This window comes from Magnolia sinica, chromosome 12 (assembly GCF_029962835.1).
Source record: "Magnolia sinica isolate HGM2019 chromosome 12, MsV1, whole genome shotgun sequence".
NCBI lineage: Eukaryota > Viridiplantae > Streptophyta > Magnoliopsida > Magnoliales > Magnoliaceae > Magnolia > Magnolia sinica.
In genome coordinates this window covers 7,583,724-7,603,127 of record NC_080584.1, presented here as the reverse complement: position 1 = coordinate 7,603,127, position 19,404 = coordinate 7,583,724, and the positions used below count along the sequence as shown (strand labels likewise).

Sequence of the window (19,404 nt, the reverse complement as noted above, 5' to 3'; positions counted from 1 at the left end):
ATGAAGGAAAAATACAAATATCAGCCGGATCCAAAACTTCTTTGGCTCCAATGAAGTTTTCAAGGGCAGGCGTTTAATCCCAGCTTTTGACCTTCGCATATGCCTCATTTTTTCACACATACTATAAAATTATCAGAAACGGATTGGCTACTCCCCCTACCACCAGCAAACGAGTCATCGTCGGTGCTCTGTGGGCCCCACCATGATATATGTGTTTCATCCATACCGTCCATCTATTTTTATTGATAATTTTACAGTATAAAAGAAAAAATGATATGCATCACAATCTCAAGTTACCCAGACCATTAAAAACGTTTAGGGGGCCATAAAAGTTTTGGATCAAGCTGATGTTTATTATTCCCCTTCACCTGGGTCTTTATGACCTAATCAAAAGATTGGATGTCAAATAAACAGTACACTGGGCCTTACGAGGATTTTAATGGTGGATATCCAATCATTATTGTTTTCCTGTGGTGTGGTCCATATAAGATTTATATCCCTATCATTTTTTTGTATCAAGCTATAAAATGATACGTAAAAATGAATGAAACACATACATCACGGTGGGGCCCACAGAGCACCGACCATCAGCCACTGGGCTGGTGTCACGGGGCGTTGCCAATCCGTCTCTAAAAATGGATGGACGGCGTGGATAAAACAGATATTTCCACACGTATACATAATACGGACGTCGGTGCGGCATTGTACACTAAGCAATCCACGTCAAGTTAGTGTGAATGAATGAAAAGAAAAAAATACTAGGGGGAATTTCTCGGACAAAAATCAAGCACCCGAAGAAACGAAGCAGGTTCCCTGTTCCTATGCAAGTCCTTCAAAACATGATAATTCTAGCTAGCGTGGGGCCCACGCATACTGTTCATCAATTTCAGCCCGTCATGAAAATTGGATCCAACCATCATCATGTGATCCACCCAAGTAAATTTTGAGGTTTTTGATGGTTGCATATTGTTTCCTATGGTGGGCCCACCGTGTTGTGTATGCGCCATCCATCCAATCCATACATTACGTGTCATCCATCCTAAGTACTCCTTCCAAAAAGAACAATGCTACACGCACCCGGTGAGCCCAAGTGGAATAAGCTTATTCTAGAAGGATGGCTTTTGATAGGGCACATTATTTCATCTTAAATCATGATCTGAACCGTTGAATTCTACCATACAAGGTCTACCCTAGGAAAAAATTTGTTGAACGGATGATGTGTGTTTGAAGATGAATTTGGAATATTAAAAGGGCAAAGTTTGAATCGACTATACTCAAATCCAAGAGTCAAAAGGTCATATCACTAGAAGGTAGTAACTTCTCTAAAACAGCAGTGAAAACATGAACGGTTCAGATTATCATCTAATATTCAATCCACGGTGAAATCCCCCTTCATACCGTAATGTGGTCGGGGTCACCGTAACCATACCGGTAGCCGGTCACAACCGGACGCGGATTGCGTGGTGAACCTAACATCGCCTGCTCACGTGGTGTAAAGATTTTGTGGGGCCCACTGTGATGTATATATTTTATCCACTCTGTTCATTCGTTTTTTCAGATGATTTTAGGGCATGAGTCCAAAACTGAAGCATATCCAAATCTCAAGTGGACCACACCACAGAAAATAGTGGGGATAATGAAATACACCGTTGCAAACTCATCTTGGTTTGCGAGACACGACTGTTTTAAGGTTCTGACGGGCTGGATCCTTTTCGCCTCCAATCAGGCCTTCTCCCATCGATCTTTGCCATGAAAGTGTCTGTGACCTGCTCGTATGGCACAAATGTCTTTGAACCTTCCATTATTTTTGTACAATAGTGGTCCACTTGATGATCAGAGGCCATTCATCCTTGGCCTGAGCCTAGATACCAAGCTTAGCCCTCGAGCCAAGTTTAAGGCCCTGAGATCTGGTCCTATGGTTGAGCTACTTGGGTTAGTCCGGACCGCCCTGCCCAATGCCACCCCTCTTTTCTAACATTTAGAGCTGCCTAATAAGTGGGCTAGCCTGGTTGTTGGCTTAGGGCATTTACAAAATAGGAACCATCTTGATGAAGTGCATTATTTGATCATTTCTTTGTAATTTTTTTAGTAATTAAATAAAATTACCAACTTAATGCCTATATGTGGACCGCTTTAAGGAAAAGTCAGGCAGGTCCACTCATAAGGTGGGCCACACCCACAAGAAGAAAAACTGTTAAAAATGTGACCAGTGGTTCATATTTAATTAACATGTGTGTGGGGCCCATCTGATGAATGAAGCCCATCCCAAACATATATGTATTCTAGCAGACCTCTCCAGTACTCCATGTCCTGTAGCGCACAGATGACTGAGAAAGTTATTCCATGGTGTTGAAAAAGTACTAGAATAGGTTACAATACCTGTTTTACCCAAGCTCTGTGGGGTCCACCATGTTATATATCTGAAATCCACTCCGTCCATCAGGTGAGAAACATTATTTATGCGATGATTACAAAAGATAAGCTCAATTAAAAATTCATATAGACCACGTCAACAGGAACAATATAAAATTGCTCCCAAAACTGCTTAGTTTACACTGTGAGCCGTCTGACTTTTCTATCTGAATTATTTTTGTATGTTCTATTCATATATATGCTGGATCATGAATTGTGTGTGTAATGCCGGTGCCATGAACGATTCTATTCCCATGAGAACTTGTTTAACTGCATGTGATAGTTATTCAATAGCCAGTGTAGGGAGACTGATCAAGCCCACATCTTTCAGTTCATGCACTTAGATCATCTCTCCATGCTAGTACAGTTATGCGTTCACTTTAGAGATGCTCCAGCATTAGGTGCAGTCTGTAGCTAGTTTGATGTAGACATCCTCAACCATGTTCTAAGTATCCTGCAATTCAAATAGGACCTTCATCAGAATGCTCTAATTATCACAACTGAACTTGGTTAATTGTAAGATCTACGGGTGGATCATGACTACACTAGATGGAGTTGACTTTTGATTTAGAGTACTTGGCCACTTATTCAATTCATTGAATTTATTTTAAAAACTAAAATTTTCACAAATATTTATCTTAATTATTTTTAAAGTAATAATACAATACTTATTTTCAAAATTATTTTTTTACAAAAAGCTATCAAAAATTAATTCTGCTATTGGATAAGTCTTTACATGTGTATTAATAATTTTAGAAACTTAGTGTAATCGTTATGGAATCTTCCCCATATAGATGTAATTTGGAATCATTGATCAAGTCACTTTTCTGTCATAATCAAGTCTAGTTAATCTATGTATCTTTGTCATTGTACAGTAAAGTAGTGATACACAATCTCATTCTCCTGTATACAAGATGAGGGTAGTTGAGAACACAAAAAAGTCGCGAGATTAACTACTTGTATATTGTAATAATTAAATCAAATCAAAGCAATTTGTATTTAATAGCTCCTTACATGTGGCTATGATTTACTAGGTCCCTACCATGCACGCATAGTGAAATTATGTATAAAATAATTTGACAAATAGACTGATCTTAAGATACCCTAATTGTAGTAATATCATATTTCTAAATAATATAACAAATAAATGGTAATGGATCATATTTGGACACGATGGAGGTGTCCATGATGTAAATCTGTCAATGTCGGTCTCTTAGAACAAGAAGCTCTCTCTAATCTATCGCAAATGAAAGAAACCTAAGGAGAGAACATGCTAATCCTTTGGTAGGGGCCGATGATACAAGTTAACTGCCCACCCAAGTGGACCACAAAGAAGTGAGATAAAGTAGATGAAATGAATTTTCTCTCACTTTTGATAAGGTCTGAAAGTCTAAGTTCCAACTCCTCTTCAAAATTTTCATTTGCAAAGCCTATCGTGGTAATTATACAAAATCTATTCAAACTATTAAATGCCAAAATAATGGTTAGCCTTGGGGCCCAAATTAAGGTCCATCTTAATTTAAATGGGCCACACGAAGGGAAACAATTTGGATGGTGAGCTTTTTCCTATACATTGTTTCCAATCGTGTGGTCCACCTAAATAATGTATAGGGAAAATTTTCGAGCGCTACGTTTAACATGAGGTGATACACCTGATGATTGATGGTCATGGTGGTATGTAGGGGTGTACATCGAGTCGAACCGAGTCGAGCTGGCCTCAACTCGACTCGGATTGGCCACTAGCTAACCTCAGCTCGAACTCAGCTCGGCTCAGTCCTTGAGCTTGACTAGCCAGCTTGGCTCGATTTACTCAGTAGCTCGGGCCAGCTCGAGCCGAGTTCGAGCCAAGATCGAGCCGAGTTCGTCATTGAGGTATTTTCACAAACATCTGGACTACACCTTCAAAATCTTACTATATTGGAGATAGCAGCAATGGTTTTATAGGTATTTTATTAAAAATGTTTATTCATTAATGAAATATAAGAAGTATATCATATAACTATATCACTCAAGCTCTTCTCAATCTCATTTGTTTGATGTGAATTCGAAATAAGTCTCTAGTTATAGGCTTTGTTATGAGATTCAACAATATCTCTTTGTGGGAATGTAGTTGAGCATGATTATTTTATTTTATTTATTTATTTATTTATTATTATTATTATTATTATCTCTCACTTGATTAATGACTTAATGATACTTTATTTTATTGTATTTGGATTTTTTATGGTGCTTAGGGTCTATCGCCAAGTTAATGACAAAAATATAGTTTATCTTCAACAATTTAGACTTATAGATGCCTAGTACAACACCCAGACCTTGTAGGAATTTGTAAACCTATATACACTCTTGAATGACAGTACAATATGCAATGTACTCGATCTCTACAGATAAAAGAACTGTAATATACTCAGCTTCAATAATCAGATGTTGTAAGAATATGAATTTGTGAGTACCTATACACACTTCCTTTCATGGCTGGTTTTTATGTAGTGTTTAGTTTAGATGATGGGGGCTTTTATTCAGAGACAAAATATCAGTGATCATTAAAATTAAAAGAATGATATGTTATCTTGTTTACTAGATACCAAGTGTACGTTTGCTTACACTAAATATCATGATATTTTGTGATTAATCAATCTAATTTGGTGCAAATATTCATGAACTCTGATGCAACCAAACATGCCTTAAAGTAAAAAGGATTAGTATCTTATGGTATTTATGAGACACTAAAGTTGCATATGGTTGCACCAAATGTTATGAAATTTCGTGATATTTCATCATTAATCAGTTTAATTTGATCGTGAATCAGAGATTGTTTCAAAATTCAAGTGAGCTCAACTGATTTTTCAAAATCATGCATCACATCTTGGATTGATCTGATTTTCAGCATATATGGAGAATATTCCAGGGCAAACATGATGGACGGAATATTATTCTCCATCATGTTTGACCTCGAATATTCTCCATATATTATCCATATATCCACCCAGCAGATAACTTCTAAATCTTTGTGTGTGAGACATCCAATCCATCCAATAAGTTGGCCTCATCAAAAGGATCACCTTAAAATCAGATCTATCCACTAATCAAGTGGATTGTGTTTGTATTTTTCTATATTTATCAATGGTTAGAATTTTTTTCTATGTTGTAGCCCAATTAATGAATCGATATAGCTAATTTTTGCACTTGGTGACCCTTCTTTTGGGGCTAATCTATTGAGAAGGTTGGATTTCATACACTACGCCAAAGTGGCCATTTTGCGACGTATTTTTGCGACGGACTTTGTCCGTCGCAAAAATCTCTTGGTTTAACGACGGATTTAATCCGTCGCTAACGAAAAAAGTCCGTCGCAAAGCTTGTCTTTCTTGAATATCCGTAGGCCTAACGTCGCGAAATTTAGCGACGGACCAAAATCCGTCGCTAAAATCCGATTTACGACGTATTTACAACAGATTTTGTCCGTCGTAACTAGGCGACGGATGAAATCCGTCGCAAAGTTTGATTTGGCAACGGAAAACTAAGTTGCAAATTCCCGCCGAAATTAGCAAATGGCGCGCTTTTCAGTTGATTTTACGACGGATCAGGTCCGTCGTAAAAGGACTTTTGCCTAAACATTAATTTTTTTTTTTCATTTTCTTTAGAATATGGTGGAAAATTAAGTTTTTTGTAGTCTAATAATTGTTTTTTAATATAATTTCAGTGGTTTAATTGTACATATTTGTATCTAAGATTATTTTTTAACAATTGATTGAATGCAAAAAGAAAATTTATTTATTTTTATATCAAATGAGTGGAATTTTTATTTTTATTTTTTAATTTAAAACTAATATTTAAATGATTTGTAATATCACATGAAAAAGAATATTGAGAAGTTTAAAAAATTTAACAATGTTTGAGAAAAAGATTAGATTTTGAAAAAATAAAAATCGTGATTTAATAAAAATCTATTGTGGGAATAAAAAAGAATATTTAATAAAGTTGATAAATTTGAAAAAAAAAAAATAGCATTTGATTTTGAGAAAAAATAATATCCTGAAAAAGAAAATTAAAAATATTTTAAAAAATGTGAAAATTTTCACAATGTTGAAAAATGAAAATATTTTTAAAAAGAAAATGAGAGTTTGAAATTTGAAAAAAAAAATAAATAAATTGTGAAGTTCAATTAAAATTGACAATTTCAAATAAATGCTTTTAAAAAAAATGGAGAACTGAAAAAGAATTGAAAATTTTTAAAATAAAACGATATTAAAAAATCGATACTTCATCAAAAAACAAACATTTTGAAATGAAAAATAAATAAGTTGAAAAATTTTGTGATTTTGAAAAATAATTGAAAATGTTCAAAATTCGAAATTAAAAGAAAAAGTTATTTATAAAAACACTAAGATTTTGAAAAAATATATATAATTTTTTTAAAAAAATTGAAAAGTTGAAAACAACATGATGCTTTTAAAGAAAAAAAAATTGGCATTTTGGAATTTTTGGGAAAAAAATTAAAAATTGTGAAAATTTAAGATATTTTGAAAATAAAAATTCAGAATTTGTATTTTAATTTATTTTTTTGAAATATTTTATATTAAAAATGATATTTTGTTACAAGTTTTCAAAGAAAAATTAAGAGTAAAAAAATATACATTTTGAAAAAAAATGTAACTTTTGAATGGAAATTGATATTTATCTGTGAAAAAAAATATTGTTTTAATAAATTATTAGGCACATCCACTAATTGAACATTTAACCATTTTTGGACAATCGAATTAGTCAAGATTGAAGAGTAAATAACTTCATATGTTTAAAACAAATTTCACTCAAATTGTTGATCAATCTTGTATTCCCAATACCTTTCTCACATGTAGCTAGCCTGATTGAGGCGAGTAACTAGTCAAATTGAGGATATTGATCAATAAAATAGAGTGAATGGACTATACATATAAAATGGGCTAAATGTTATTGTCAAAATTGTGACCCAATTTATTGACCTTGTGAGAACCTACGAATTGATGTAGATAAGTTTTGTGGGCCCCATCATGATGTGTGTCGAACATCAACACCGTGCATTTAATGTGTCCCCTTTAGGTTATGAGATATCTCAAAAATCATCCGTAAACGAAACTCAGGTGGACCATACCATCTAAAACCACGTCAAGACATCATAAAAAATATAAAAGCACTTGGTGGGGCCCACATGAGTTTTGGATGCGGCTAAAACTTGGTCTGACCCCTCATCCAAGTGGGACACACATAATGAGTGGGTTGGATATGTGAATCACATTAAGGCAAGCCTAATATATGATTATAAATGTTTTAAGGAAACCCCTCTACATTAAGGTGAATTAGCCATTACCTTTACCAAAGTAAACTTTGTGGGGTCCACCGTTATTTATTTATTTTATCCATTCTGTTTATCCATGTTAACAAATAATTTGAGGTCTAAAGAACAAAAAGGAAGCATATCCAAAGCTCAAGTGAACCACACCACAAGAAATAGTGTGATTGAACCTCTACCATTGAAAAATTCTTGGAGGCCATAGAAGTTTTGGATCAAGCTGATGTTTGTGTTTTCTCTTCATTCATATATATTTGATATTATGAATAGGTTGGATGGCAAATAAATTAACGTTAACGTTACTGTTGGCCCAAGGAAGGTATCAATGGTGGAAATCATTATTCCACATTGTTTCGTGTGGCATGGTCCACTTGAGCTTTGGATTTACCGAAAATTTGGGATCAACCCACATCGTTCATCCATTTTTCGAGATCATTTCAGAGAATTATTCCAAAAATGAATCATTTCCAAAGATTAAATGGACCACACCACAAATACCAGCATGGATGGGAACGGATTGGCTACTCCCCTGCCACCCACCCGTTGGCTAGTATTACGTGCTATGTGGGCCCCACCATGATGTATGTATCTCATCCATTATGTTCATCCATTTTTACCGATCATTTTAGGGCTTGATCAAAAAAATGATAGGGATATAAACCTAAGGTGGACCACATCATAGGAAAACAATATTGATTGGATATCCAACAGTCACATTTTAATAGGAAATGACCATTAATCAAATGGCTACGAATCGATTTATGGGATGTACCTAATTCTTACTGGATCTGATATTTTGGACGGTTAAGATTAAGTGAAGGTACGAAACGTGCGTGTGAGAATGTGTACGTGTATATAATCAACGTCCCCTAACAGAGCACGGTTGGTCAGGCAACCACATCACCTTCCCATTCTTTAAATTTGAAATTCCATGACGACTCGCATGAGAAGAGAGTGAAGAAATGAATCACGGTATAAATGATGATATACCTACATATTATTAGATCTGACCCATTAATCAGATTTTTTTAGATCAATTTAATTCTATATTCCATATATCCTATCCATTAATTTATTATATAATGGAAAATTACAGGAACACAATCACCAATGGTATATATTCGATGTACACGTGAATAGTAAGTGATTTGGGAAACGGATTGGCTACTCCCCCTGCCACCAGCCAATAGCTAGTGTTCGGTGCTATGTGGGCGCCACCATGATGTATGTTTTTCATCCATTCCGTCCATATATTTTTATAGATCATTTTATGGTATTACACAAAAAATGAGATATATAAAAATCTCAATTGGACCACATTACAGGAAACAGTGTCAAATGAACTTCAACCATTAAAAACTTTTGGGGGGCCATAAAAGTATTGGATCAATCTGATATTTGTTTTTTCCCTTCATCTGGGTCTTTATGACCTAATCAACCGATTGGATGTCAGATAAACAATACACTGAGCCTTAGGAGAATTTAAATGATGGATATCCAATCACTATTGTTTTCCTATAGTGTGGTCCATTGAAGATTTATAACCCTCGTATTTTTAAAATAAAGCCCTAAAATGATCTTTAAAAATGGATGAACGGAATGGATGAAACACATACACCATGGCAGGGCCCACAGAGCACCGACCACCAGCCACAGGGCTGGTGTCAGGGGGAGTAGCCAATCCGTTCCCAAATTATTTTTGTGAAACGGAATGTCTATTTTTTTTCACCTGATTCATGGTCTAGATCTTGCACTATGAATGTATGTGGTTAATCCACACCGTCCATCCTTTTTTCCCTCTAATTTTAGGGGTTGATCCAAAATTTTAAGTCAATCCAAAGCTCTAGAGTACCATACCACAGGAAATAGTGTGGAATAATGATTTACACCATTGAAAACTTCCTAGGACCCACAGTGATGTTTATTTGTCATCCAACCTGTTCTTAAGATCACAAATACATAGATGAAGAGAAAAAACAAACATCAGCTTGATCCAAAACTTCTGTGACCTCCATTAATTTTTCAATGGTAGAGGTTCAAAAAAACTGTTTCCCGTGGTGTGGTCCACTTGAGGTTTAGATATTCTTCCATTTTGGTATCAAGACTTAAAATTATCTGTTAAAATGTATTAACGGAGTGGATAAAATAAATAAATAACGGTGGACCCCACATGGTTTACTCAGTACGCAAGGTACTGAGTTAGAACGCAATCTGCCTAAAATGACTGCCCTTTTCTCTCTCCCTCTCATTCACTCCGTCTCTTCCTCTCCCAACGCCGGCCGCAGACATCTCTCCCACCTCTTTCTTCCTGTCGATCTCTTCACCAACACAGGTAATGCTCTCTCTCTCTCTGGTAACAGTGAAGTGTTAACTGATGGTGGGTGTGTACTGACGGTGGGTGTGTGCTGACAGTGGAGTGTGTGATGGTGGGGTCCATGAGACCCATCCACGCCATCCACCCTTTTAGATGGGCCACACCATAGAGTATGTGTTTTATCGAGCTCTCAAAAATTAACTCAAAAATTAATTTTTTCGATTGATTTGTTTTTTATACCAGTATCAAACACCAACCCGATTCTCCATTCCTTTTCTAAAATAATCACCAGACCTCCAACCCTTCGTTAGTTGAAAAGAAGGACAAATAACCTTTGATTAATGGGTTTTTGCTAAATATATAAAATACTGAGTTTGAAAGCCCGTGAAAATATTCAAAACGAGTGTAGAAATTATTAAGGCACTATCCTAACAATTAAGCAGATCAAAATCTCAGATGGACCACACAACTGGAAATAGTGGTGAATGACTATTAAAAGCTATTTGTGGGCCATGAGGGTTTTGGATCAAGCTGATCTTTATAGTTTCCCTTCATCTAGGTCTGGTTGACATTATCAATGGCTGGGATGGAAAAGATCGTCACAGTGGGCATTACTATAAGCCCTAGGAAGTTTTTAATGGTGGATATTCAATCATCACTGCTTACTGTGCTGTGGTCCACTTGAGATTTGGATCTGCTTAATTTTTGGGGCCATGTATTAAACTGGACTGGAGAAACGGATGGACGTCGTGGATATGCAATACATCATTAAGGTGGGCCCCACGGTAAGGGTAACACCCACTGAGGTTGTACCCGGAAGAACCGGGACATGAACGGTTCAAATCATCACTAGTGGAGGACATCCCTACCATGCAATAGTACGCCTCATCACTCATTAGATGGCCCGCACCTGTATATCGTGTCAAATCGTGGGCTGTCCATTAATTCTTGGGGCACCAGATGAGTGGACAGGATTATATTTGTACCGGGTGATCTTCATGGCAAGTGGGTCCTACCGTTTAGGTGATATGATTCAAAAGAGGGCCAGGGGTAGCAACGGGCTGAGTAGGTTGGCTTTAGACCGAGCATGGACCCACTACTTCGCATGTGGGCTGGGCTTAGGTCAAGTCATTTTAGCCCTAACCAGGCTCAAATCAGATCGGCCTGGTGCGTCTCTATATGTAGAGCTATTTACAAACCGAGTCAGCTCCATTAACTCGCTCCACTCGGTTCGATAAAGCTCAACTCAATTTGGCTCAAAATTGAATTTGGGCCCAATCGAGTTAATTTTTGAGAGCTCGAAAAAAACGTGGGCCTACCATGAGGAGCACCTTGTGCAAAAATGCGATCAAGGCACACGTGTGCAATATCAGACCCACTCGTCATTTGATCCCAGCAGTGCTGATGCCTGTTGTACAATATAAATGAAGGCAAAGAGCAAATTGACATGTTTTGGCTGCTTTTGGATGCATGTAATCTACACAATAAGGAAAGCCTGGTCAGCTTTCTGATCTTACACACGTGTGAGGCGAGTTCAACCAGCAGTACTTGCAATGTTTTACTGCTTGAGCCGTGTGCCTGCCTCGGCTGCTACATGACCATGATAGATGCTGAAAATGGACCAGTTGATCCTGCCTTGGCTACTACATGATAGATTATTTGTGGTTCCAAACTAGGGTCCAAGTTTACTCTGACAAGTCATGTGTAACTCAGATGAGTCGTCAATCCATGTCATTTAGAACAAATGGCTAAACTGTTCTTGGACAGTTACCATCCATGAGAAAATTTTAGTCACTCAAATCTTTTCTAATTTTTACTATATATAATGTGATTAGCTTTTCTTGGCCAGTTACCATCCATAGAAAAATTTTAGTCACTTGAATCTTTTCTAATTTATGCTATATAGAAAAATCAAAAGCAGAAGTTTATAGATGTCATGCATTGTTGGAGAAACTACAGGTGGTAACTGGTCGGTAGATGCATGTAGATGCTTCTTGTGTAGTTTTTGCAGTTTAGGCATCCATTTTGGTTTATTTTGAATCTTATTTTGGGTTTTGGATTTTGATGGTTTTTGTTAGATTGATTCGGATTTTCAGATTTTGGTCATGTCTACTTTCATGTATGGGACTAACTAGATTACACCCATCTGTTAGAAAATAATATCCCCATCACCACGCTTAATAAAAAGAAAGGAGGATAAACCTGTTACACTTGTATTGAGCATTTTCTTTTTGCTACTACTGGTGAAATGAGGATTCAATGTTATTCAATGTCATGCTCTGAGTTTTGTTTATCTGTTTATGTATGGAGAACAGGTGGTGCTGGTATCTGGTGAGACTAGTTGCAGGAAAACAACTCAGGTTACCAGTTCTTTTGCTTTGATTCTACATTTAGAAATGAGTTGTATTTTGAATTATGTTCATTTAGATTACAAATTTTGATGTGATTGTATATAGATTAAGACAATCAGTTACCCATTTAAGGGTTTTTATGTGGCCAGGCATAGATACAGTGTGCTCCTTGGTGCATAAAAATCCTTAAATTGTCCCTGTTTGGACAGTTCAATGCCGGATAGAATGTAATGCTTTCATTTTAGCAATTCAAATGCACTTGCCTTTTCTATGCATCATCTCTCTTTCTCTCTGGATATGTTTCTTGCATTTATTTCCATTGTCAAATATCATCACTTTGTGTTGATACCTGACGTGGGAATCAAATACAAGATCAATATATCTGGAGAGATATGGAGAGATGCTGCCGGAATTTCGGTGTAGGCATTTAAATTTGAAAATGAAAGCGTTACAATCTATTTGGTCTTGGATGGGCAACTGATTTAGTCAGTTAAATAGACATACTCATTCGTAATCTAACTTAAACACATCATGTATACGTTACCAGAGATGGCTTCCATGACACCATGCAAGAACTGGATGCGGGCAGGAAGGTTAACTGTTGAATACATGGAAGGTGTTATAACATTTATAAAGTACGTGAAACAAAATTCAAATGGGGAAGACTGGCACAGCTGTCCTTGTGCCAAGTGTTGTAATATACGTGGGAAGATGACATTAGAAACCATTTCCGAACACTTGGTTTTTAATGGCATAGATCAAACGTATACGACATGGTTTCTCCATGGGGAACAACGTCTTGAAACAGGTGCGAGTACATTTGTCGATAATTGTAATGAAGATGTGTTGCCCAGAATGGTCGATTTGGTGAATGATGCTTTCGGTCGTTTTCAACCCATTGAGTTAGATGCATGCATGGATGAGGTTAATAATGGAGATGATATTGAAGCTCATGATGAATTAGGCGATGAGGCTCGGTATAGGAAGTTAATGGAGGATGCAAAACAACCCCTATATCCATCGTGTAAACCAGAGCATACAAAGTTGTCTGTGACAGTGGAGTTGCTGAGTATGAAGGCTAGGTTTTGTTGGTCAGACAATAGCTTTACAGAGTTATTAAACTTGCTCAAGAAAATTTTGCCCAACGAGAACTCTTTGCCAAATAGTACTTATAATGCAAAGAGGCTGATCAGTTCATTGGGTATGAACTATGAGACAATACATGCATGCCCTAACGATTGTATTTTGTACTGGAAGGACCATGTTGATAAGCAGTGTTGTCCAAAATGTGGAGCAAGCAGATGGAAATTTAATAGTGTTGTAAGGTCAACCGCCCCACATGTACCTTGTAAGGTGCTAAGGTACTTCCCATTAACACCGAGGTTAAAAAGACTTTACACTATACCAGAGATTGCAGAGAATATGATATGGCATTCAAAGTCGGCTCAAGATGATAGTTACATGCGTCATCCAGTGGATTCGTCTATGTGGAAGATTGTTGATGAAAAGTATGCTGATTTTGCTGCGGAGCCACGTAACGTTCGTTTAGGACTTGCAACGGATGGATTCAATCCTTTTGGAAATATGAGCAATTCATATAGTTGCTGGCCTGTTATGATTGTTACGTATAATCTCCCGCCTCATTTATGCATGCGGAAGGAGTTTACCATGTTAACACTTTTGATCCCTGGAAAAAAAGGTCCAGGACATGACATTGACGTTTACTTGCAACCGTTGATTGCAGAGTTGCTTGAATTATGGAAAGGATCTGTAACATATGACTCGCACAGTAAGAATATGTTCACAATGAGGGCAATTTTACTATGGGCAATACATGATTTTCCAGCATATGGACATCTTTCTGGTTGTAGGACAGGAGGAAAGTACGCATGCCCTATTTGTAGTGAGGAGACAGAATCGGTTTGGCTTGAACATGGAAAGAAGTTTGCATATATGGGACATAGAAGATTCCTACCATCAGGTCATGACTTTAGGACTGATAGAACCAGATTCAATGGGAAAGAGGAAAAAAGAAAGGCTCCGAAGCGTATGAAAGGTTCAGATGTACTACGTAAAATGAATAATATTGAAACCGTTTTCGGAAAGCAAGTGGGAAAGACTAAGAAAAAGTCTAAGAATGACCCGAACAACATTACTGCCTGGACAAAGAGATCAATCCTTTTTGACTTGCCATACTGGGAGCATTTGCCCATTCGTCACAATCTGGATGTGATGCATGTTGAGAAAAATGTCACCGAGAACCTCATTGCAACAATCATGGATACAAAAGATAAGACTAAGGATGGTTTACAAGCCCGTCAGGATCTTCAGGCTATGAAGATAAGAAAGTCTATGTGGCCTGAAGAAAGAAACGGCAGGTTATTCTTACCCAAAGCTCCTTTCACGTTGTCCACATCTGAAAGAAACATGTTTTGTCTGACACTGAGCAATTTGAAAGTCCCAAGAGGATATTGTGCAAACTGGACACATCGTGTCAATTTAGAGGATTGTCAGCTAAAGGCCCTCAAGTCACATGATTATCACATTGTGATGCAGCAATTGCTACCAGTTTTGTTGATGCACTCATTTTTAGGAAAGAAGAAGACATTGCGCACTGCCATTTGTGAAATGTAAAGATTCTTCAACGTCATATGTTCAAAAGTTATTAATCGTGAAGAGCTTCAAAATATGAAAAATAAAATAGTGGAAACATTATGTGTATTCGAAAAATATTTTCCCCCATCTTTTTTTATTCCTATGACACACCTAGTGGTGCACTTAGCAGAGGAAGCACAACTTTGTGGACCTGTCAGATATCGGTGGATGTATCCTTTTGAGAGGTAACATTAATTATCAGAATTTATCAACTTTCTTTTTTCATTTTTTTAAAAAATTTATATCCATATCTGATTTTAATGTGTATAGGATGATGAGAACATACAAAAAGTATGTGACGAATCAAACTTATCCAGAGGGTTGTATTGCTGAACGCTACATACTGGAAGAGTCCATGATGTACTGCATGGACTACATGCCTGATAAGATGTTAGGAAGCCATAAGAGAGTGAAAAAGATATTCTATGATGAGGGTGATGATAATGCTGATAATTTCCAAATCGATAAAAAAGGAAAAAGTTATCTTCTTACTAATGTGCAATATCAACAAGCACGCAGATGGGTATTACAACATCACGCTGAAAATGCTCAATGGCTGGGGTAAGTTGACAAAAGTCTATGTTTCTATCCTTAATGTTTTTAAATTGTACCATATAAAGTAAAAAGTTTAATTCATACATTATATTATATGTGAATTGTAGGAAGTACAATGAATACATTCATGGCCAAACACGTAAGGGACAAAACAGGAGGGGCAATCCGTCGGTACAAAAAAAAGTAGACTACAATACTTGGTTAAGGGAACAATTAGAGAATGAAGAAATGTCACAATTTAAGAGAATCGCTACTGGTCCTAGCTACGATGCCACATCATACAGTACATACTCAGTAAATGGATATGTTTTTTGCACATCAGACTCTGAAAAAAACTTGACAACACAAAACAGCGGAGTCTCTATGAAAGCCTTAACTATGTTCAGGGCGAGTGCCAGGGATAAGAACTTGGTAGAACAGGAAGCCACCTATTATGATATCATTAGACAAATTCTTGAATTAAACTACTTCACCTTTAAGATAACATTGTTCTACTGTGATTGGGTGCATATCGAAGATACTTCAAATGGATGTTATGTAGATCCTGAAACAAATCTGATATTTGTTAACCCAGGAAGGTTTTGAAGGAATATCAAGGAAGAGGATGAGCCATTTATACATGCATCTCAGGCGGCTCAAGTCTTCTATTGCAAGGATCCGACAAGAGATGACTGGCATGTTGTATTAGATGTTCCGAAGCGACTAACAAAAGATGCATATGCATTTGAGGATCCGCTAGTGTTTGAGGCCAGGTTGACTGCAGGTTCCTCGAGCCATTCCTTAGTAGATGATCTGTATGAACCAACTAATGAAGATATACAAGAAGGGTCATATGTAGAAATTGTGTCAAGTAACCCACGTATTCAGAAGCGAAAAAGAAACTGATCAAGTTTCATATCAGGTTGAAATAAATTTAACTACTTTTACTATATTAAATTATTTTCCTTTTCATTTTTTCTAAATTCAGTAAAAACTTATGCATGTGTATAGTGTCATCTCTTTATTATGTATAGCAACATATTAAATGACTAATAATCTTAATTTTTTTTTAGGAATTATGTCGTATGTAGGGCCTTCTAGTTCTGCCCCAGGAAGCACCACAAAGATAAAAGTTTCAATTAGTCCAGTTGGAGAGATTACTGGAGATAACAAAAATCAATTCACCTCATTTCTAGAAAATGTGGTCAGGACTCATTGTCTAATTGCATACAAAGACTGGCGGCTTGTGCCAGATTCCATCAAGGATAATGTTTGGTCAACTATTTTGGTAAGCATTTAAATACATGAGTTTTACTTTCTAATGTTTATAATATAATTGTTGTTGACTAATTGCCCTATTTAATGAAATATGTAGGCCAAATATGATGTTGACGACAGTGACAGGTGTAAAACTGCCATAATTAAGCGTGCTAATGATATGTGGAAAGACTGGAAGAACCGATTACGAGGAACTGTCCTGGATATGTATGATAATGATGGAGACAGGAAAAAAAAAATTGCCCTAATGGCGTAAAGCTAGAAGATTGGGTCAAATTCGTTGATTACGAATCTACAAAAGAGGCAAAGTCTCGTCGTGGAAAGGGAAAGGAATCCAGAAGCGAAATGAAGTTCCCTCACACGACTGGGCGACAGGGATCTGCTAGGACGGCAGAGTTGATTGTAAGTTTTTAATATAACTTTAATTTCTTTTAATCCAATTTAAGAATACACAATAATTAACATGATTTCTCATTGTAAATTACAGCAACAAAAAAATCCAGATACTCAAATCACAAGAACTGAATTGTTTCTGGCAACTCATACTAGATCCGATGGGTCTCTCCCTTCACAAGAGCTGAGCATCACAACGGAAAAAATAAAAGACATAGTTGCCAATGACCCGGCTTGTATACATAATGATTTAAATCATGACCCAGTTGCACAGGTTTTTCATTCATTCTCTTCACTTTGACATACTTAGCTTTCTGAACATTTTTTTGTTACTAATATACATGCATTACTAATAATGGTTGATTATCATTTAGGTTTGTGGTCTTGATAAAAGAGGACGTGTAAGGGGGTTGGGTCATATTGCAAAAACTACCATTATTGCTTCAACCCCTTACATTAATGAAATTAGAGAAGGAAAGGGCGAAATTGCTGAGGTTAAAGCATCGATAATTGTATTAAAAGAGCAAATGGAAAACAAGATCAACGAGTGCAAGGACATGATATTGACCATTGGAGAACGTTTGCTTGAAGTTCAGAATCAAATAAATACTCCAGTTCAACCAATGCAATGCTCTCCAGGCACTGCTGGTTCTCAGGTATTTTAACAATAAAAGAATAATGTACAGTTACTATTTTATCCATGAAAATAATAAAAATTATTTCTTGTAGGCATTTTTTCGATCTGGCGATACCTCAAGTCATCGTGATGAGTCAGCTCCACCTCCACTTCTACGGGTGGAACAAATCTGTCATTTGACAGATATTTGTAGTCGAGTTGTTGCACGTGGGCGTCTGATTAGAGATAATGCAGGCATCCCTCCAGATTGCATCAAAGTTATATTGGATGTTGTTGAAGTTCCCAGTGCGAATGTGTTTGGTGACATTGAGAAGACGTTAGCCGATTGCGACGTGGGTGACGTTCTCGTTTGGCCTAGAGTGCTGACGAAAACATAAATATTAAAGGAGTTTACTTAAAACTTTTCCTAAGTCAAGAACATATTTTTGTAATTTGGTCAGGACATATGGATTGTGTTTGAGGTTATTTTGGATATTATTTGACTAAATCTTTATCTTGAATTATTTAGTAGTTTTGCTTGACTAATCTAGTGATTTGTTTCAGCTTTTCATCTTCTTATGCATGACAGAAGGTACACATATTTCTATTATGATTTATTTTAATTTTTTCTTTGCTTATGCGTAAAATGTTCTGATTTAAATATTAAGAACTACGTAGTGGCTTGATCCCAATCTTCCAAACATTGGGTACGTAGGCAGCCGTTCATACTAGACCGTATCGGTGCAGCCACAATTTTATTTTTATTTTTTCCCTTCTCGTAGTGTGGATGCATTTTCGTCAGGATTACTTGGAATAAGAGCGAGGTGGATGTAAGTTCTCGAAACCTTTAATTAATCTCAAATCATTTATATCTTTATCGCTTCATTTATATGCTGTCGTTAGGGTCAACTTGTAACTCCTTAGAACCCGCTCTGCCGTAAGACATTACGGTGCATAACGGTTCCCAGCAAGTTAAGTTGCAAATTATTATTAAGAGTTGGTTGGATATATTTTATTTTTTGTAAATGTTGTTAATAGTTTGATGGATGATGAATGTATTTGTGAATGTAAATGAAAATAAAAAAACTTATTATATATATATATATATATATATATATATATATATTATCAATGGAGGATGCCTTGTTTAGGGGGACATGAAATTTTGTAGCTTATGGTATGGTGCCCCAATATTGGTTGTATGTTACTAGTATGTAGTAGATAATACTAGGATCAATAGTAAACATTTTGTTTTGAGTGGAAGACCGAGTAAAAGAACTTGGAAGATGTACTTTTTATGCCTTTCAGCTTCAAACTGGATACCTTTTGGATAAACCAAACATCCATTCACCACTAGTTTTCTAACTTCAGATTCATACTTTGGAATTCAGATTTAACAAATACCAACCTGGCATGTTTTGGTAGGAAATGAATAGATAGTTTAATGTTTATTTTTTCTTCTTTTAATGCGATTTGTGTGATGGACGGTTGCAAGTGTTCGGTTTATGTGATTGAATTTGCTATT

General features: G+C 36.4%; 1 protein-coding gene across 1 annotated transcript; it reads left to right on the top strand.

The window, feature by feature from the left end:
- Positions 1-17,559: 17,559 nt before the first annotated feature.
- On the top strand, positions 17,560-18,277 carry LOC131221981 (uncharacterized). Its single transcript, XM_058217284.1, has 2 exons — positions 17,560-17,919; positions 17,993-18,277. Exons 1-2 carry the CDS (start codon positions 17,791-17,793, stop codon positions 18,275-18,277), a joined length of 414 nt encoding a protein of 137 aa, XP_058073267.1. The 5' UTR covers positions 17,560-17,790.
- The last annotated feature ends 1,127 nt before the right edge of the window (positions 18,278-19,404 follow it).